General features: G+C 43.6%; 1 protein-coding gene across 3 annotated transcripts in view; it reads right to left on the bottom strand.

Moving 5' to 3' along the window:
- Positions 1-22,198, bottom strand: part of PPP1R13B (protein phosphatase 1 regulatory subunit 13B) — a 411,799-nt gene that overhangs the window by 215,484 nt on the left and 174,117 nt on the right. For 2 of the 3 annotated variants that reach the window (XM_069207265.1, XM_069207264.1), the window contains exon 4: positions 21,865-21,935. In XM_069207265.1, coding sequence (XP_069063366.1) covers positions 21,865-21,935 — 71 coding nt within the window. Of the gene's footprint in view, positions 1-2,559; positions 3,061-21,864; positions 21,936-22,198 lie in introns of those variants that run through there. The other variant, XM_069207266.1, reaches the window with a different exon arrangement.

Below are 22,198 nucleotides of genomic sequence, written 5' to 3'. Positions count from 1 at the left end.
TGCTCCATTCTATCAGTGGATGCGTGGTGCTGCAGGTGTTCTTGAGAGAAAGGAGTGAGAGAAAGTGAAACAAGGAGAAGGAGGAGGTGCGAATGAGTGAAGCTAGAGCCCTCTTTTATCAACAGTGCATGATGTATCTGCAATTTCTTAATCCGCTTTGGGCCACTACCATTTCTTGTTTCTATTTGAGGGTGAATACTAAATCAGCCAGTTTTCTACTCTAAGTTCACAAATGCTACAAGAGGTTTTGTTAGAGACACTACACTCATGCTAAATACAACAGCTCTAACTCCTCGCCATGGACATGCTTTTAGCATATCGGGTATAGGCAACTCTGTTGGCATTAAAAAGCTAAAGGCAAGCCATAATTTCAGAAGTAGAACATTTGGGGTACTTGTTCAAATAGCTATCTGTGTTCTGCAACTCTGTAGTCTGAGTTAACTAAACAATTACAAGAGTTCTGTAAAGTAGCATTCCAGTTAAAAACATTAGAGGGACACATAAGAGAGCAAAAACAACACAGGTGGTACCTATTTATAGAGCCTCTGCTGACAGCGATATTAGTGGTCCTGGACAAGTACGCACCTTTCTGATGTGTATACTATAATAATGAAGAGGCAGTTGTGTTCAAAAGGCCAACACAGCATTAATAAGTTCCACCGTTTTTAGGAAAATAAGTTAAGCACCATACTCCAATTACACATGGAAATTTGGAGCACAAGTTTTATTCAGGAAACGAGGCAAAACCACCCACTCAAGATAGAATTGAAGAAGTTTCTTCACACTGAATTCAAGTCAAGCGAACCGGTTTTTCTTTCACAGCTTACTACCTCATCCATGCTTCTTCACTGTCTTTTGCTTCTTGCTGTTCACTGGCAAACAAAATGTGCTTACTGTCGTTTTAAAAGATTATCACCTTTAAACCAAAAACCATACGCATATATACTAATGCACTGTACTCAAAACAATATCTTTTTTTGCCTGAACGCAATCCTCTTCGTTTATTAATATGTTCAACAAAGTAAACCGGGCCAAGAAAGAGCATCTGTGAAGTCCACGTTTTCATTTCACAGCACATGCCAACAAGAAAATCTGACGGTGGGGTGACGGGTGGTGGGGGGAATTAGAAAGGGGGTTATGAAAGTCACAGGGGGATATGGTTATGTTAGAAGTGATTTCACAAATCCTGAAATTAACACCTGAAGTTACACACATTGCTCATTTACGGATTACAAAATCCATTTTGGTTTAACAAAATGTACGAATTGTAGTAGTCTATAGGAAGACAAGAAAACCCAATTACTTTATATAAAATTCCCACGTTTAAACTATCAAGATGACTTCAAAAATTGATCAAAAATATCCAATTGGCAAAATAAATGACTTTAAAGCCAATGCTTTTAGGATTTTTCTTTCAGGTCAGTTTTGAAAGGAATAATCGTAATTTATGGTGGTTTGAGATTCGCTTTTCTCCATTCTCTTTCTGATAAAAAAAATTATTTTTCAATTCCATTATTTATCACCAACACACAATGCCGACTTCACTGCAGATCATGTGATGAGACTAAAAAAAACACTGGCCACAAAGACGACAAAACAATACAAGTATTGACAGCAGTCGGCTGCTGAACATAACTTGATGAAATCCAGTCGATCCTTTTAGGGAGGTCAATACCAAGTTGTTAAACTGGACACTGTGGCTAAAGTACACAATATACCAAGCAACAATAAAGCTAACAAATGGCTACAGAACAGACTCATTAAATCTTTGTAACGAGGAAGCCAACGAAATTACTCTGATAAATCAAGTTTTTCATCTGGCTTAACGCATCAATTCTGTAGAATAACTGCTATATTAAATTATGCCTCTCCCCTTCATATGCCGTAAAAGGGTTGCTTCATCTGATGATGTGGAACAGTGGCAATCCAGTAACAAAAAGCAATCTAGGGAAGAGAGCCTAGATCTGTGACTTTTTCGTAAGAATGTGTCACCACTCATAACACAGCTCGGCGACTTCAGAGTGTTTTCCATGCTCCTGTACCTCCCCCACTTCACAAACAAGCACCATTCGTTTTGCTCGGAAATAGCAACTATGGAAATGTCACTCAGTTTTCAAAACCTATCACTAACGACAGGAAATGTAGCTCAGCCTTGTGTCCGCCTAAACACCACATATCAAACAGAGACACCTGTCAAAAAACAGATGCATATTTGAAGAAAGCTGTCACTAGCGCTACTCGAAAAATAAATACGTTTCAACTCCTTCCACAACAGAAGTTTATGACTATAAAACAAATTAAGGGGTTCACAAACATTAACAAAACACAGACTGAAAGATCGTGTCGCAAAAATATTTTTACGCTAAAAAACGTATATGCTTACATTAAACGTGACAACAAATTAAAAAATAACTAAAAGTTGTACTTTAAGTGCACACTTGAGCACCAATGTATTCTTATTCACAATCCAAATATCCTGGCTGCGGGTCATGTTTTAGAACAAATTCTTCAACATATATCAATATTTTTAAATGGCGAAGCAAAGCCGTTAGTCAGTACCTTTTGGCTCCTTTCCCAGGTAATCGAACAGGCCGAGATCTTTATTTTGCAGCACTCCCCGCCAGCGCTCAGCTGCTGCAGCGCTTCGACCTGCCTCAACTCCATCTTTGTGGCTGACGCCGCTCTCGGCTCACGACGATAGTGTCAACTGTCTCCCCAGTCAGCAAACCAGGTCAACAAAATGTAGCCACAGGAGATTACGGGCGCATTCTGCGCGGATGACGCATCCCATCCCGAGCTGGTTACTGCACGTCCTGGGCCGCCAGTGGGTACCGGGCTCGGCTGCGCCGCCGCCCTGTGAGGGCCTGAGAGTGCCGGTCTCGAATTTTAGGGCGCGGGGGCAGCAGGGTAGCCGGGCCCGCTCAATACTGAAAGCTGCCCGGCTGCATCCGTCAGCTTTAACGGAACAGACGAGGCTAGTGGATTTTGCCAGCAGTCAAGAGAGACCTAATCACGGCGCGATCAAGCCGACTGTCGGCTCTAATCAGCTTGATGCACTGTGCGTTTGCGGATGGCGTGCCAAGCGCTGTAGAACACGTAATTTAGCTTCGACTACAAAATTGCAAATTAAAAAAAAGATTTAATATACTGGCCAACATCGATTATTTTTATCCAGTGTTCTTTCTTGCATGTGTTTTTGAGTACAACTGCCTTGAGCACAAATATCCAACGAGGACATTTAAAAATAATGCTCGCATACACTAACATCCATATTTAAATCTATGCGGATTGCATGATGAGGTGCAGGCTTCTAAGCATACTTAACGAAGGTGAACGACATAAGCAGTGCACTAAAGGCCATACGAAAGGGACATTTATTTTCTTGTAAACTACATAAACCGCGTGCGTTCATAAGCTCTTCTCCCTCTCCTTTTGGGGCCTCCCTGCCCTCTAGTACTGGTACCCGGTTCCACTTGTGCCCCCTCTTTATCTCCTACCCTATCCCACACACCCCGTTCGCAGTGCCTCCGTCCACCCGATCCTTTCACTCTTGCAGAGTGTCCACAACGGCATGCGCTGCGTACTCCTTCCAGACTAGAAACAGTCCCTTGGCATCTTTAAAAGCCTCACGCCACACTTGTACCAGAATGGGGTCTAAATACAGTCACTTCCTCCACCACAATCAGCCACTAATATTTCTCCTGTTAATGTTACTCCCATGCCCAGAAGTCACTATTCTATTTCTCTTTGAAAACTCGCTCCAAAAACTTATTTTGATAACCCGTTAATTACATGAATGTCCACTCCTCTAGATAAAGCCAGCTCTCGCTATCATGTAGATGCCCCTTCCCTTCTGAAGAATGCTGTCAAGTCCTCAAACGTTGACTCTCCAATGAACACATTCTCATTGAAATGAACAAAGTGTATTTTTTTCTGTACTAGAACAAATGCAATGGATTAAAAAAGGCGCATTTTAACATAAGCAATCTAACTTATTTTATAACCGTGTAAACATTTTCTAAATCAAAAAATTAGGGCAATATGTATCAAACTTTATTCCAGTCGCTAACAGGGTGTTGGCGACTGGAAAAAAATAAATTTTGGCATGTATCAAGCCAAAACTGCGATTCAGTATAAAGCTACTGAATCGCAATTTTGGTTTACGACCAAATACTGACTCGGTATTTGAAAGGGGCGTACCTTCCAAAATACAAAATGGGAATGCTATGTATTAATTTTTTGCACCCAAATTCTGGTTGCAAAACTTTAATAATTTACCAACTACAGAAGTGTAGCAGTAATGCTTTCGCAAAGGGGAAGGGGATTGTAAATAATAATGCTTCCATTTTCTTACGATAATGGCATTACTCCTAGTCCTACTCCCTCGCCTTCCTTTTCACCAATGAGGCCTCCCGCCTCCCCCCTAGACCCTCCCTTTCCCTTTTAAACCCCCCCCCACCCTTATCCCCTCCTGTACAAAAACCAAGCCCAAGCCGCAACTCGGACAGTCCGTACCGGGAGGGTGGGAGGGAACGGAAAAGGAAGGCGAGGGAGTAGGACTAGGAGTAATGCCATTATCGTAAGAAAATGGAAGCATTACCTCCCGTCCCTCCCTCGCCTTCCTTTTCACCAATGAGACATAGCAAGAAAACACACAGGAGACGGACCTCGAGTTGCAAGACCTTTATTTAATATCCTGCACCAAGATCACCCCAAATATTATCTCATAGAGGATAAGACCCGGTGACCCAACACCGACTCCAAACTACCCAAGTCTGACAGCCTGTAATGACGCACAAACGTCGAAGGAGAAGCCCAAGTGGCGGCCCTGCAAATTTCCACCACAGAAGTCCCCTGAAGCTCCGCCACCGTAGCCGCCATGCCTCTGGTAGATCTCCCCTGAATCCCTTGAGGAGGAATCACCTCTTTCAAGGAATAGGCCAACAGAATTAAAGATCTTACCCACTGACTCAAGGAAGCCGTGGAAGGTTTCTCACCTTTGCGTGCCGGACCAAAATTAACAAACAGTGAATCCCCCTTACGAAAAGGAGCCACCACCCGCAGATACTCCAACAAAACCCTGCGTACATCCAACGAATGCAACCGGACCTTCTCACTTGAGGAGGGATTCGGACAAAATGAAGGAAGGATGACCTCCTGCCGCGAATGGAACGAAGAATTGACTTTCGGAATAAAAGAAGGCACCGGAACCAGAACCACCCTATCGGGAAAAATCTTACAAAAAGGAAAGGAACAAGCCAATGCCCCCAATTCCCCTAACCGACGAGCCGAAGTAATGGCTACCAAAAAGAACGTCTTCAAAGATAGATGGCGCAAATCACAGTCCCCCAATGGTTCAAAAGGGGCATCCGTCAACACATCCAAAACCAAGGAAAGATCCCATGAAGGAAAAGAACGTACCGGGTGAGGAAATAAATTAATAAGCCCTTGAAAAAATCTAGACATCAAACGCCCTTCATCCTGAAGATTACGCCATGGTCCTCTGAAAGCCTGAATAGCCGCCCACTGTACCCGAAGAGATGCCACTGACAACCCTAAATGAGCACCGTCTTGCAGGAACTGCATCACCTCAAAGATAGAAGCGGAGGTAGGATCCAACTCACGACTTAAGCACCAAGACGAAAACACCTTCCACTGTCTACCATAAGAAAGTAAAGTGGAACGTCTCCTTGAAGCCAGTAAGGTAGAACTCAAAGCCACAGGCACCCCCAGACCTGTCAATCCCCGTCGTTCAACTTCCAGGCCGTCAAGTGTAACCTCCTCAATGACCCCACTGGGAGGCAGGGAAACTCCAGGGGAGACGGACAAAGAGGCAGAGGCCACATCATCCTGTCCGCCATCAGCCTCAACAACGGGAACCAATTTGCCCTCGGCCAAAGTGGCGCAATTAGGATAACCCTGGACCGCAGATCCCTTACCCGTAACAGAAACGCCCTGAGTAGTTGAAAAGGAGGGAACGCATACAAAAGGCCCTGTGGCCAAGGACATGACATCCCGTCCACCTCCCATGCTTGGGGACACCGAAACCGGGAGCAGAAGTGATCCACTTTCGCATTCTCTGCGGACGCAAAAACATCCAGCACTGGAAGACCCCAAAGCCGAACCAGATGCTGAAACAGAGACTTCCGGAGGGAGAAAAGTTGAGAGGAAGGAATCACCCTGCTCAGCAGATCCGCCCGAACATTGACCACCCCCCGAATGTACGTAGCCCTGAGAGAAGGAACCCACTCCTGAGCCCACACAAAAATCTCCCTGGCCAGAATGAACAGAGCCCTCGACCTGGTCCCCCCTTGCCGATTGACATAAGCCTTGGCCACTAAGTTGTCTGTGCGAACCAGAACCGCTGCTCCCCTCAGGGAACCCTGGAAATGGACCAGAGCCAGGAATATTGCCCTCAATTCGCGCCAATTCGACGACCGACTCGCCTCCCGAGGGGACCAAAACCCCTGAATCTGAGCCGACCCCATCCATGCACCCCAACCGGAGAGGCTGGCATCCGTCGTCATCACCACGGGTCTCAGAGGCGATAAAGAAACCCCCACCCTCAGGTGGTCTGCATCCAACCACCATTGCAACTCTCTGCAAATCAATCCGGACCCTGGAACCATGTCCTTCAAAGACCCGGACCCTGGCGCCCACCTTCTCAGGAACCATGTCATCAAGCACAGGAGATGGAAACGTGCCCAAGGAACCAGAAATATCACCGACGCCAAATGACCCTGCAGACGCAACCATAGAAGAGCTTGGGGAGCAGACAGCAACAATACCTTCTTTACCAAAGCCTGGAGTACACCCAACCTTTTTTCTGACACAGACACCAAACCTAGAAGAGTCTGAAACCGAGCCCCCAGAAAAACCAGATCCTGGGACGGCACTAAGTCTGACTTTCCCCAATTGATTAAAAACCCGTGGTTTTGTAGGACCCCCAGAACTTGGGCCACCTGCCTCTGCAACAGGTCTCGTGATTGGGCATGAATCAAAATGTCGTCCAGATAAGGATGCAGAAACACCCCTTCTGAATGAAGCAACGCCACCAGAGGGGCCAGCACCTTTGTGAAAATTCGAGGAGAAGATTTTAGACCGAAAGGTAGAACGCAAAACTGATAATGGACCTGACCCACAGCAAACCTCAGGAACTTTTGAGAAGATCTTGCCACAGGCACGTGTAGGTAAGCATCCTGCAGATCCAGTGACACCATAAAGTCCCCTTGCCTGACCAATGGAAAAATAGTCTGAATGGACAGCATGCGGAAATGTACTGTCCTGATCCAGGTATTCACCTCCTTCAGATTGAGCACCGGTCGAAATCCCCCTGAAACTTTCTGCACAAGAAACAAGACCGAATAAGTGCCCTGACCCTGTTCGTCTAGTGGAACGTGGGAAATGGCCCCCTTGACCAGTAAGTCCCGCACTCCGTCCAATAATGCTCTTCTCCGTGACCCCCCTGAAGGCAGGGGTGTGGGACGTACCCCGGAATCTGGAGGAACCACCACAAAATCTATGACATAACCATTGGCCACAATGTCTAGTACCCAATGATCGGTTATACTGTCCTTCCAAGCCGAAAGAAAGTGACTCAGTCTTCCCCCAACCGGCCCTCTGCCAGGCCCACAGTGATTGTCAGGACCCCTTCTTGAAACCACCCCGGGTCGCAGGAGCAGACTTCTTAGGCGAAAAACGCAGCTGAAAACGCTGTTTCCTAAACGAAAAGGATTTAGCATCCTTATTAGGAGAAGACCGGGAATGCTTCTTCCACCCTTTACTCGAAGAAGAACCCCCTTTATAAGGCAAGGCATGCTTCCGCTCTTTAAATGCCTTGGAAAGCATGGATGGCAATTGTTCTCCAAACAAGCTACGACCTTCAAACGGCAGTCTCAACAAGGCTGCCTTTTCCCCTGGGTCAGCCTTCCAGGAACGCAACCAGAGGGACCTACGAGCCCCAATCAAAGCCCCAGATGCCAGAGCCGAAGTACGGACCACGTCTGAAGACACATCAGCCAACAATCTTGCCTGCTGCTCCATACCAGGCAGGAGCTCTGAACATTCCGCCCCTTCCTGTACAGCCACTGCCAGCTTATCAAAGTCTTGAACCAACGACGGTGACGCATAAGCAGAATAAATCCCTGCCCTCAACGCCAGATTCTCTGCAGCAAAAGCCCTTTTAAGACCTGAATCCACTTTACGGTCCGTGGCATCCGTAGGCACACAATCCTCCGGATTGACTGCCGTTTTGCCAATCAGAGTAGCCAAAATTGAATCCAGGCGTACCGAAGGAGGCAAAACCTCCTCCCCCTCAAGCAAGTAAAGTTTCTGAAGGAATCGTGGAACCTGAGCCTTATCCACATCCTTCCACTCACGAAACACCATATCCTTCACAGGTCCCTGAAAAGGCATGGCAAACTTCGAAGGTGTATGATATTGAGGAAATAAATGAGAATCCGAGTTTGTAGGTTGAAACACTGGGAAACCCAAATTGTCCCGAACATGTGCCATCACTTCCCACATTTCTTCTCTGGAAACATATTTCCCCCCAGATGACGTCGATGGGGCCTCATCCTCACTCTCAGATGAGGACTTCCTTGCCGCTACTGAAGAGTGCGCAAGCTTAGATTGACCAGTCCTGGACACGCCTGCTTGCAGTGCCCTGGTAACAGCCACCTCAATCATATCCTGCACTTCCTCTCTGGACATGAGGGGAGTACCCCTTCTCGGTAACAGAGAGCTCTCAGGAGTAGCAATGCTAGCCTTACCCCCCTCCTCCGAGGAGGAAGAAGAGACAATTCTACGTCTTTTCGCCGGAACTTTAGGCATGGTAAATCACCAAAAAACACTGACTCTCACCCAAAATACTACCCTATATATAGGAACCTGGTCCTCCCCCAACAGGGCTCCACCAATCCCCCAAAAGGTCAACTACTTTGGCAAAAATCATAAAAACCACGGGCAGAACGCCCGTCCTACCTGAAGAGCCTTCACACAATCGAATTCCCTCATTTCCCCGCGGCGTGGAAACCAGGAAACCAACGCCCCATCCACAGAGGGCCGGCTGACCCCGTCAGCCGGCCCCCAGTACACGTCTCTCGAGCAGCCCTGCTGCTCGTCAAAGACGCGACCAGCCGTGGCACTCCTCGCGGAGCTCCGCGTCGCGAGGAGTGCCTCTATCGAAGACCTCCAGGCCCCGCCGTGCAGGTAAGAAAGGGAAAAGAAAAACGTCTAGCGTGGGCTAGACAAAAGAAGAGGAGGGGATAAGGGTGGGGGGGGTTTAAAAGGGAAAGGGAGGGTCTAGGGGGGAGGCGGGAGGCCTCATTGGTGAAAAGGAAGGCAAGGGAGGGACGGGAGGTAATACCTTTTAAGAGCAGGCAGTAATCCCACAGCCCAGTGCCTACTATTGAAAAATGAAACTGCAAAGTATCATATTTCTTTTTAAATGCATCTCTTTTTCCTTTAAGGAAAACAGAATGCATGAAAAAAAAAAAGATTAATTTATCAAAAAGCAATCACAGACATGGTGGTCTGCTGACCTCAGTAGGCGACCATCCCTGTGATGGCTGCAATTCCTAATGGGTCGCAAATTACGACCTACCTCATTAACATGCATGAGGCAGGTCTAGTTGCGACCCGCTAGGAATCACTAATGAAACTTAAGAGTTTCATACCTTAGGAATACCAATTTCCTAATGTTAGTACTTCTAGCCCTGTGTCTTCAAAGACTATCATCTGATCTGTTTTTCAAGGACATTGAATACAGTAAATCGCTTTATCAGTTACCTAAAGTTGAACTTCATTACAATTATGTTTGCCTAATACCCACTATCTCAGGTCACAAAGCCTTCCGTAGTCAACACTTGTTAAAGACGAGTGCTTATAAAAAAATCTAATTTAAAGTCAACTTGATCCAACCCTAAACATATCCAAAAGGTGGCAATGTCTTCCTTTCTCTGTCTGCTGCACAACTGCAAATCAACAGTTGATGACTTAAAGGAAAGAGTAAGTATGAGCAGAGGCTTAAATAAAGATTTCTCCTACTTGATGGAACACCTCAAAACTATCATGGATCTTTCTCTACGAAGCATGAGTACACTTTCATCCACTTTGATCATGAAGGGAAGGGGTAGGGAGAGGAGGGAGTGCACAGTAACTTACAAATAGTCCCTTTGTAGTATGCACACTAAACAAACGTTAATTCTTTTTTTCCAATGTCTGTTACTGGAGATGATATCCACTACCTCTTCTCCAACCCGAATTATTGCCATTCATTACCACTCCTTAGAAGACATCTCAATTTTTGTTACTCACAAGATGAACTAATTGATTCTGCCTCCTAACACTAGTGAGAACCTGATTAGCAACTGAGAGAGTTCAACAGCACTCCATTCTGTTAGTTTTCTCAGGAGAGGGTAACTTCAAGCCTAAAGAAAAATCCAGATGGATTGGTCAGACCACTTTCAGATTTAATTTTTTTTGCTGCTTCTCACTAAAATCACAACCATCATTAGCCCAGAAAGACACAGTCGTGGGGTCATGATACCAAATGTATCACCCTAAAACTAAGTGAAGAGAGTTACTCTGAGACTCCGTGTTTAATTTTACAATAGGGATATACACTCACAAATACAACACCATGAAGAAAATCGAAAACTCATCTTAACCGTCTTAGAGATGTAATCTAAATAAGCACAATGATTCTCAAAGGAGTTAAATAACCCAAATATCGCAGCCTCTCAGAGCAAAAATGTCAAGAAAACAGTATCCAATCCGACTTTAATAAAAACTTGTGATCAGGCCGAAAATCTAACAAAAACCTATCTTCTGCATGAAGGTCACACACATAAAAGATCAAAGTGACACAAATGTGAAGATTTTACCCGGTTCTTTTAACAAAAAGTTAAATACACTTATCTCACTCTGGAACTGCTCTATCTTCACTCACACCTTCCAATAGAGAGCAGAAAACCTTAAATTAACTGGCTCATTGTTGGGACTGGAGTCTACAGGTTGGCTCTGGAGGGTGTGCGTCCATGCCCTACATAAGATTGATCTCCTGGCAAATCACTGAAAAGTTGCTCAAAGCTTTACTGATTTCTACCTCAGTGAACATAACAATCATGCATGTCCACTGAGGGTCTCCTTGTTTATATAATCTGATACGCTAGGTCAAGAGGGCATGTACAATGCACCGCTCGATTTGCAGACAGTGGCTACTGCCCTCTCTCAGCTCAGGTTGTAGTAGACCGACAATGGTTGCTCCAATAATATGTACACCAGAGGATAACTGAAACCCTGTAGCCCTTAGGAGGGGTGCCCAACCTCTCGCTCTAGTAAATGCAGTAGTCTCCATTACCTGTTTTTAGATTTTTAGATCCAGTGAGTTCAATGGGTGAGTATGGTGAGCTATTGGGTGTAATGTAAGCCGAGCTAGTATCCGTTCTGCTAGACATTCCAGCATCGTTGTGCTCCTCCCTTGTCCTTACAGAAGCTTAGTGGGTAGGAGTAGGCACCAGCTCTTATTGGGATTTAGCTCAGACTGCCTCTGCTAGGACAACCCTCTCCCTTTCAGCTGGGTGATGGTCATGGCCTCCTGGTCTGGAATTAACATTTCCCTCTAGATGACAGCCCAAACAGGTACCAGGAGACTAGGAAGGAGAGCAGCAGGATACCCTAACACAACACATTTCACACAGAGAACATGCAGGGAAAGTGACTTTCCACTCACTTGTACTGGAGGGGACTCACAGGCATTAAAAGTAGTAGAACCCCCACTGATTTGATCATCCTGTTCATCAGGTAATGATAAAAGTCTGGCCTCATCGACCAGTTGTTGGTCCAGTGCTCTACTTGTTTTCTGACTAGGCACCCACCAGGATTGTGGAGTAAGCACAGATACAGAAGTGTAATCAAGAAGTGGCATTGCAAAATCCACTGACTGACCCAGAAACAGTGCCTGGACTTAAGAAGAAGTATCTGTAAAGGAAAACCCATGAAAGGAATTTTCCTGTCTGACGACAGGAGCCAGGGTGCTTCTGCTCATCGTGCCACATCCTGCGCTATTTGTGAGATTTTTGGAGGCCTTTGCCACTTTAAAGCACAAGGAGACTCTAGGCAGCTGCTCAAGATAAGGAAACTTGCTGCACATCAAAACAGAGGGAGATAGGGAACGCTCCATACCGTTACTGAAGGTGAGACTGCTTTGCCCCAGTCCCTCCCCAGTGCTGTGGGTGTTTTCAGTTACCATCTGTAGCTGGGGAAGACTGCCCTGCTCAAGAACTTACTATATGAACCTGTGGTTCCTGCCCCACCACTTGCATAGTTTCAAGATTTGCATAGGCTTGTCCTGCATCAGCAGCAAGCAGCACTGTCCTTGTGTGTACTCTGCTATTAGAAACTCTATACTTTAAACAGTGGGTTCTGTGGTATAAGTGATCCCCTTTTTGTGTTGTCCGAAGGTTTCAGGGTGCACTGAAACCATGGCCAGCCACTACCCCCCTACAGTTAGCTCAGTGGCTACTGGACTAGTGGGATTTCGATAAATGTACCAAGACACCAGGCACCCTAACCAGACCCCTGACACCAGTACAATGGCATCCTCTAAGAAAGGGCAGGCACTTCTTTTGCTTTGGGTGGTGGGACAGTGGGGGGCTAGGAACATTTAACTTCATATCAACTGCTGAGGTCACATCACTGCAAAACCAATATTGATACCAATGCTCTAGCTTTGAAGATTAACCTTGTGCAACATGTTATTTATATTACAATGTTAACTATTTGTGTTATGAGCATTTATGAGCTATTGCACTGTATAGGGCAAAACTCTGACCCAGAGAGTTAGTGAGACTTCTGGTTTTCACTCTATATCTTATTTGTATGTGTAGTACATTTTTCTTGTGTACATTAAAGTTATTTTGTTTTATAAAGGAAAGCACTGAGCAGATATGGAATCTTATTAGCCTGTATTATGGTATAAACTTTATTCTGAATTTTTATCCCACTTCAACTTCTTAAGCAAGCCTTGGACAGCTGTGCCTCCACCCCGAGAAAGTCAAGTGCTGGAGAGGATTACTTGCTTACACAGTTTGGGGTCCGACAGAACTGTGGCCCAAGGACACCATCGATGAACAACTACAACTGATGCAACTGGATCACCAGAAACCTTGACTGACCTAGTATCTATCTTGATGTGGGTCGCCACACCAACTTTTAACAGAATCTTCAGACTACGCTGGTAAGACCTCTACCAATTAACTTGAAACAATCTAAGTCCCCAGACTATTTTAAAACTGGTCAAGCCTCCTAGAATCTGAAATTGACATCTTCACACAATGCTGATCCTGCGAAGGCTTATACTTGATAATCAAATAACAGTATATTAATGAAAACAATCTCCTGGATGAGGCTACAATGCAAAGAAGGCCATAGTCGATGATTCCTAATGTATCACCGATCCCTGTAAATTGAACCGGCTAATGCTCCTGGATTTACAGAAGTTTTAGGCACCGTTAACCACAAAATATTACTAGAAATGCATACACCTTAGAAGAAAAGCACCAAACAATTTTTTCTCTAACATAGCTAAATCATGTCAGCAGATACAAGTATTTAAAGTTCCTTGTAGCCTTTTACTCCTCTTGCAATGGAGACACAGGAGGATCCAGACTCGCTCCTACTCTGTTCAAATACGTGCAAGCTCTCAAATACATTCCACAACACGTTTTACCATCTTGCGATGACTATCAAGGTCGTACAGGTTTGGAACCACAAACTAAAACTGAAACTGAATTCCCCTAAATCAGATTTTCTTCCAGTTTCCTCATTGTGTAAGCGTACACCTGTTTAAAAATGTATGGATTCTCTCAACATGCTCAGCTGCAAAGCTGATATTACTGCACACATAAAAACCCCTCAGATTTACTCTTGCCAAAAAACTAAACCCAAACCCTAAAATAAAGAACACTGCCAAGAGTGGACAATTTCAACCTTGACTTTGTGCAGAGAAAAAAAAACGTCCAGTATTTTGATATATCAAGACTCAATTATAAAATTCCCTATTCATGGGCATTCATAAAGTGTACCTAGTGCTGCTAAAGTCTGCCTTACCTGCCATTGCAGGAGGTGTGTCCATAAGTAATTACTTTGATTATATTACCCCGATTCCTGTCTGGCTTTAGTTTCCCAACTGAAGAAAGATGCATATGCAAAACAACTTTCCTCACAAAATCCTTGACACTGGCTCACTGTGCTAACTAGTTAAGCAGCTGAACATTTCCTGGGGGCTAGGCTGAAATAGACCAGTTATCCCCATCCTGCCAGAAGCTCCGGTGCATAAGATACACAGAATACCCCCACTTTTTCTCGGGTGTAGTTAGAAAGTCTGAATCTATACCTAACCCTCACTCTGCACTGCACTACTCCTCCCTCAATGTGTCTAACACTAGTTTTAGAGCACACATTCCCCCAGGGTTTCTTGGCACTTCTGCAGAACCATATGCAGTCCAAGGAGGAAATCAGGGAAGTTAATAAAACAGTCAAGTGTTAAGTAGTTTACTTAAGGTAAGTTAAAATGAAATTAGTCCAAGAAAGAGGGGAAGGTGATTACACAAGGTCAAGCCAATGACAGCAAAGTACCTTTGCATCGATTCTAAATTAGAAGACTTTTCATCAAACAAAGATCCTTAAATCTGAGGCTGTCAGAAGGAAGGTATTGAGAGAGTTTGTTCGTAATGAACACATCAGGGTGTCCATAAAATATTTATAGGCAATTAAATTAAATTACAATTAAATACAGGAAACACCCAGTTTCATCTGGATTGGCTATGTAACCCACAGTCATTGTGGCTTAAGATTTTGAAGAAAAGGCTGCGATTCTGCACACACCAATGGAGGAGCTGCACAGCACTGCTCAAAGCTGTATCTTCTACTCGTTCTCCGAATGTTTAATTGATTATAAATTACCTTTTAAACGACTAAACACAGATTAATTCCTTAAAGCTGGAATGAAGTAGCTTATTCCCCGAATAGAGGACAATTTTCTGCACTGCTGACAGTTTAAACTATGGGATAGGCTTTCTTCTAGGTGGTGTACTTACACACTTCATCGATGTATTTAGGTCTAGTTTGAAGGAGTTCTTACAGAGTCATGGGATTCGTTGGTACAAAATTCTTAGAATTGTAACCAAGAGCTAACCAGGCATTGTACAGATAAAAAGATTTCAGTGCAAGAGGCACTATTGTCTTTTTCCCTCTATTAACTATTGGGGTGGAAAATGGTCCCTTGTACCGCACTGGAGAGCATGTACCACCTTTCCCCCAGCCTGATTTCATCATAGAAGCGCTGTACATTTGTAAGCCTAGCCTCAGTACTCACAACAATTAAGCATGTGTGTTGGAGACCCATGGGTGACACAGACTGTGACCCAGAGCCGGGATATGTGGTTTGGTTGGGTTCACGATGTGCATCCTCCTTAATGAACATGTCTAACATCAGTTTGGTATTCAGTGGTGGCACTGATAAGACTGCATTGGCAGGATGGGCCTTATTATCCGCCTCTGCAAGGAAGAGTTAATTATTGGCCTCTGCTGAATTTTTAAATTAGTCTGCTATTCTCTGCAACTGGGACCTTTCTAATCCATGTGGGGCGCAGATGTAGCACGCCTATACATTACATCTTTTAATACAGGATGGGTCACAAACTTATAAATCAAAGGTGGCTACAGCCACACTGGACTCCACCTCGTTTTTCAACAGCCCACTACCACCTAAGATACAGAGTGGAGAGAAGCTCTAGAAAGCAATGTGATTTGCTGGGCTGCTCCAAAACATTCCAGAGACCCTTTGTAGAGGGGCTCATTTGATTGACTTTTGATTGTGGAGGAGAGGAAACTAAAGGCCCTTTTTGAATTTTAAGGAGATTCCCCCTGACCTTTCCTGCCCCATCGGTAAATGGAAGGGCTGCACTTCACAGGTTAACAAGCAGTTAAGTGGGACAGCACCGCTCTCTTTTATCCCTCGTTATGGATCTCTCCTAACAGTAGACCCCCAGCTCCAGCTCACACAACACCTGACCATTGTGGCTGGACCAGTTTGTGTAGCACAAACAAGCAGGAATTGCCCAGAACTGGTGTTAGAGCGGACTGTTGGAATACATAAACACTGTGTGCAACTTCGGTATAAAGAAGGGACAAAAATCTCCAGCCAGTGTGCCAAGATTTCTCTACTAGACTCAAGCATCTCCACAGCAGTGGCAAGCAAGAAACTCTGTTATCAAGAGTTGGAGTAATGACGGACAACTCATCTTGCTAGGGATGGCTCCAGAAACCTGCAAAGTTCTACTAGCCATCCAGGAGAGGCTGTCTTGACACATCTTCGAGGTGGAGAGCTGACAAACTCCACAGGAGAGGTGGTGTAGGTGGTCCGTGCACAAGTAAGATGCTGCTCGAAGAGGGACTGCACAGGAGCTGAGGCAGGACAAAGCAAAGCTTTCTGCTGCAGCTCATGAAAGGAACTGCACTATCTGCTAAGAGTGAGGCCTGGAAGCCCTAAAGTGAGTCCTAACAAGGGACTGAAGTATACACATCTGAAATAAGACACCACATGAGTTCCACAAAAGAGATGGAGTGCCAAAAAGTAATAGGGAACCAGAGAATCTTGACAGCATCCTGTTCTTTGTGTAAGATAGAACCAGAATGCAGGAAAAGGTAGCTCACTGATGGAGGGGACTTTAATCAGTCCAAAATACACTATGCTGAAACTGAAAGTGGCACTAGATTATTCACATGGTAGGTTTTGTAATAAGGCCCCGAGGAAAAATCCATGGAGCAAGATCCATTGAACCGTGAGTACAGCTATACTGGTGCAAACTACTTTTCAACCAGACTAGTGTGGAGGCTGCTAACCTAACCAGTGAGCACAAGTCCTGGATTGTTACCACATCAGTTGGGCCAGGGAAGACAGACTGTAATCCTCACTCAGTGGGTAGAACAGAATATACCCCATCCAGAGCTGCACTGTCCATGCCACCGATGGAGACTACAGATGTTGTCTGCGCAGACACGATAAAAAAAGACAAAAGGAATTTGTAGGAATAAAGAGGTTGAGGATGGATTTCTGGTAGGCAGCAATGGAAGTTCAAATTGAAAGAATAGTAAAGAAGTGCTGTCTGTGTTGTAATAATGGTAACGTTCTATCATCTAGGAAACCTTTCATGCATTGTTGCAAATTGCCTGTTGGTCCATGGTTAGAAGTGGATATGTGGATCAATATTTCTATATGTGACAGTTTAGGTGTTTTTTTCATGACGGCCTCAAGCAAAGTAGGTTGTACATATCAGCACCAGAAGTGTCATAAAATGTTTGGATGAGTTGTTCAGGAGGGAGGGTTTCCCTAACTCTATTCTCCTTGATAATACTCCTGCTCCAAAGAAATGCAATAGTATCTGGTCAACAAAGGGACTGATCATTGAAAGTGTGCCCTCGATCATCTAGAAACCAATGGTGCAGTTTAGAGATTTAACAAAACACTCAAAGAAGGGATTCCGGTGGCCAAAAGTAATGGTCCAGAGTAGAGAGATAAGATTATGGAACGTTTAGTTGCATTCAGGCTGATTGCTTATCAGGTAACAAGCAACGCTATGTTTGAGCTGCTTACGAAGAGGAAACAAATGACCAAACTGGTTCCTGGTTAGATTAAATTGCAGAAAGGCCGAGTACACACATAAACCCAAGACACTTGGACATATGGAGGGTTAAGCCTGCAAAAGAGAAGAAATAATGAGTATAAAAAGAAATGTACCAGCGGAAAAGATGAGTGTTGCTGACTGAGTGAAGATAAGAGCTGCTACTGGGAATGCTACGTGGTCAAAATTAATTGCACTTACAAAGGTTGTGCAATTGTTCTTTAATGCAGTTAATTCCCAATATGGGAGAACCTGGAATAAGTGACTAAGTATACAGGAGGAGAAAGAAGGTTGGAGGATATACAGAGTAATAGCGGTGGAGGTATGGGTGACAGGAAGCGCATACAGAAGAGGTGTAGTATTTTTTAATTTATATATTTTTGATTTTGCTATACAATGCATTCCACAGAACAAGCAGAAACATTCAGGATTAGTGCATACATTGGAGAAGTCTAGTAACTGCATTTCACATCCCCCGGGTTTTCTGAAAGACTATGTCTACAGTATAAATAAGTGAATATTGGTCAATTTGTTTTTTTGTTTCACTGATGTTTAAAATGTGATTCTTTTTCTTGACGTGATTTCCTCCTATTATTGTAATGTATTATTATTAAGTTCTGTAAAGAGGGTGACATATGGTATCGTCCATTAATATGTGTATATCGTCCCTATCCTTTCTTCCTGGTTACTTTGTCTACCTTTGTTTATAGAAGATCCGAAATGTTTACATATGAAAAGGAAGCTGGTGTTCACAGTACAGAAGGGGGAGGAATTCTACAGGGGAGGGAGTATACACCAGCATAGGCAAAGACTTAGGCGGCCTCTCCACGGAAACCAACCATGCAAGAACTCCTGGGAGAACCCCCAAGACTGTTTTTGATTTGTACTAAGGGTACCAATGAGAACTGCCAAATGGGAGCAGCCCTGTTTGATCTGCCTTTGAGGAACCACAATAATTATTTTGGAGTGCAGTGTAATAACTGTTGCCCTCTGATATCCATGTACAGTATGTGTTAAAAGGAAAAAAGTACTTTCTCATTTAAAACAAAAATGACTGTGCATTGAGATGTCCATTTCCAATAGATGTTTAATTGAGTTCAGAGTCTCTAAACCCACACCATCTCCTACAGTAACTCTCGGACTGCTAGTCTTCATTACCCGGATGGTCAAGTGCTAAAGGACCCTATCTGGCACTTATTTCTGGGCTCACTGGTAAGGTTAAGTTCCAGGACACCAGTGGTAAAATCCGCTTATTGTCACAATCTGAGACAAGTAACCCTCTGATGACTCCGATACTCTTGAAAACGTTCCCACAGTAAACCAACTGGCACAGAATGGAATTACTATTTTTCTTAACCATCCAAAGGATCACCACTTGCAAACTGTCCAATGTCAATAGTGACTGAACTCAGAACCCATTTGGATTTCTAAATAAACTAACAATGTAAGCCAAGAAAAGGTCAAAGAAAGGCTTCACATATTCGATACAAGGCACAATACAAACATCTCTCTGTACTTTTGCAAACTATATGGATGACTGGTACAACTTGCAATATATGGATTTTTGGGCAGAAGATAGAGTGGGAGGGTCATAACTCAGGAGTGGGCATCAATTAAATACTTATAGTAGGATAACTCACTGTCATACATCTTATTTTAAATACTGTGGCTAGTGCAGCTCTAATTAACAAATTAATGTCTACAAAGCGTCTGTTTGATATTCTAGTGCAAATAACGACTTATCCTCCTACTTCCCTTTTTTTTCTTAGTATTTCAGTCCTAATCAAACAGAACACAGCAATAGACAACCAAATTGGCTCACATCCTTACCTCGGCATTCCTTTCCTAATGAGGTCAAAGAACCGTCAAAAGCTTCTATTGACAATAATGTGGAAAGAAAACAAGAACAATTTACTAAAGTCTCCTTTCTTTCTCCTTCTTTTGAGTTCAATGTATAGAATTTGGGGCGTACGAAGTACACAAATACATGCTACGCATCACTGATATCCAAAACTTTTTTCGCTTTCAAACAAAATATCTATTCAGATACAATACCAAAGCAGGCAAAGACGTTATCAACAAATTTCATATGCCACTACAAGCCTGTAAGCCCACCGCAGGTTCCAGCGGATATTAGCATAGAAATCAAGCTAGGTTCCTATGGTTGATGACATTGAAAAAACTCCTGAATGAGTTCAATGTACAGCAGCCACTGATTAATTCACCTTTTTGGAACGAGTTATTAAGTGGCAGTATGGAGTGCTAAAGCAGGTAGCCATTGCTCTTCGATACTACACTCACTACTAGCAGAATGCCTTTAGAGGCTCATTTGTTTCTTCTTGTAATGACCTTCACATGATTACTTTTGACAACAATTTGTCATCCTTGTTGATGGATTTTTTTGTATCTGTTTCTTTGCTTCGCATCCAACAAAGCTGCAGCTGTATGCCGCTCTTTTGTGCTCCATTGCAACAAAAACCTCATGTTTGTTGCTAAAGAACATACTGCACTGAGTTTGGAACAATCATTATATGTTCCCCTAAACACAAAGAATAATTCTTTTTCAAGGTGGGAAATAAAAAGAAAAGCTCAAATTTATGTTTTAAATGACGAAACTAATTAACAAATGTGTTTAATCACTCGCATACAGTAGATCTAGTGTGCAATGCATACAATTGAGATTACTCGTCACAACACACCGACCTTTGGAATTTCTTATATTTATTTTTCTGGAGAATTACTACAACAACAAACTCACTTGCTCAATTGTTTTGCGTTTTGTAGATTGACAGAGCATTCTCCAGAGCTGGCATCTACATCGCTACTTGCTGGTTCGGCATAAGCACCTTTGCCTTGGGGCGGCAACTGGAGATGGATGTTCAAAAGTACAGAAGCGTGGACTCCGAACGGATGTATGAACTGCTCCGACACCAATATAGCCCTCCTGTATCTGCTTGTGCTGGTTTTTAAAGAGTACTCTCATTAGGTACATGCCTTTGGCTGCAGCTCAGACTTACAACTCAGGGAGGGGACTTCTAAAGACTGGTGGCTACAATGCTACCAACACTGCTATGTTGTGACCTTCACTGAGGACGATGGAGAGGCAAATAGCCTGTAATGGCGGGTGTACACATATTTTGGCTCAGCATTCAAATGTGTGTATTACGTTTTTTAACTGTTAAATCTAGACTTTCTGCTCTCGTGTGTGGAATAATCTGAAAGCATTGCAACCCTTCTGTTTCGGCTATGAAAGTCGTTAGCAAACCTCACTAGTTAATGACCTTGTCTGCAGATCGGGCTTATAACTAGACGTGAGGGCCTTTAACAAACGGAATAGCCTCGGGTAGTGAGCTACAATACTGTATTTAGAATAAGAAGTTGGGGGGACGGTGGGGGGGCGAGAGAAAGAGAGTGTGAGTGTGTGTGTTTTATACAAAAATGTGTGTTCGGTATATTTTCCGTATTTGACATTACATTAAGTTTAAGGGCAGACTTGGCCATGCGGATTCGTTGGCCTCGTTATAGAAATGTGTGCAGCTTTTGTAAGTGTATACAGGTTTCTTGGTTCTATATTTAGTATTTCCCCTTTTCATCAAACAAATGCAGGACACTACAAATCAATTGAAGTTTCCTTCGGTTTAAAAACCGCCTAAATAGATTACATTTTTACAGCAAATGAACACATCTTAGAAAGTACAGGATTATTTATGCTGCCGTTTTATGAAAACGGAACATAAATATCAGTCTATGCATTATCCACGAGGAAAACCTTGTTACTGTTCATAAGCAAACCACAGGAAACACCTCAAAAGGGCTCGGTATTTGTTGGGGAAAGAATCGACTCATTTATGAATTGTAAACCACGGAAAATGGGCTACAAAGTCTGTTTATGAGAACACAACCCCCACACTTCAAAATATAAAGAGTCGTCAGACCGTGAACAGAGCACCGAAACTGAGCAAAACTGCCACTCCATTTACAATTTGCAAAATTATATTAAGAATGATGCTGCAGTGATCATGGGCGAAATGAGGCAGCAGTTCAGCAAATGTGCATTTCCCCCTGAGATCTATTTCTTGTGATTTAACAGATCCATTTTAGCAGTACTACCATTCTTATTCATTTTGTCGTTAAAGCCAGTTTACACACATTTACCATATTCTCGATAATGACATACCCCATTTTCAATCCTCTTCTCCATCGGCACATTGCTAGACCCGCTTTTCTGATTTGGAGCCTGTCGGACACCTACAAGCAAATTGCCAAAAGATTTAGACAAATTGAAAATAAATGCAAATGTTCCACAATGTTAAACAAGTTAATGAGTATTCACATGCCTATTCATAAATACTCATTTTGCAATCTCCCTTGTAATTTTCACCCATAATATAAGCGCCCACCCTCTGACTGGGCTAAAGAAACAAGCAGCATTAAACTGTTGACTGTGTTCCACAACCATCAACATTTTGAAAACCTCGAAACGGGGACAGAAATATTCGCGTTTCTTTCCG

Source organism: Pleurodeles waltl, chromosome 9, assembly GCF_031143425.1.
Source record: "Pleurodeles waltl isolate 20211129_DDA chromosome 9, aPleWal1.hap1.20221129, whole genome shotgun sequence".
In the NCBI taxonomy this organism is placed as follows: Eukaryota; Metazoa; Chordata; class Amphibia; order Caudata; family Salamandridae; genus Pleurodeles; species Pleurodeles waltl.
This window is presented reverse-complemented; position numbering and strand designations above follow the sequence as displayed.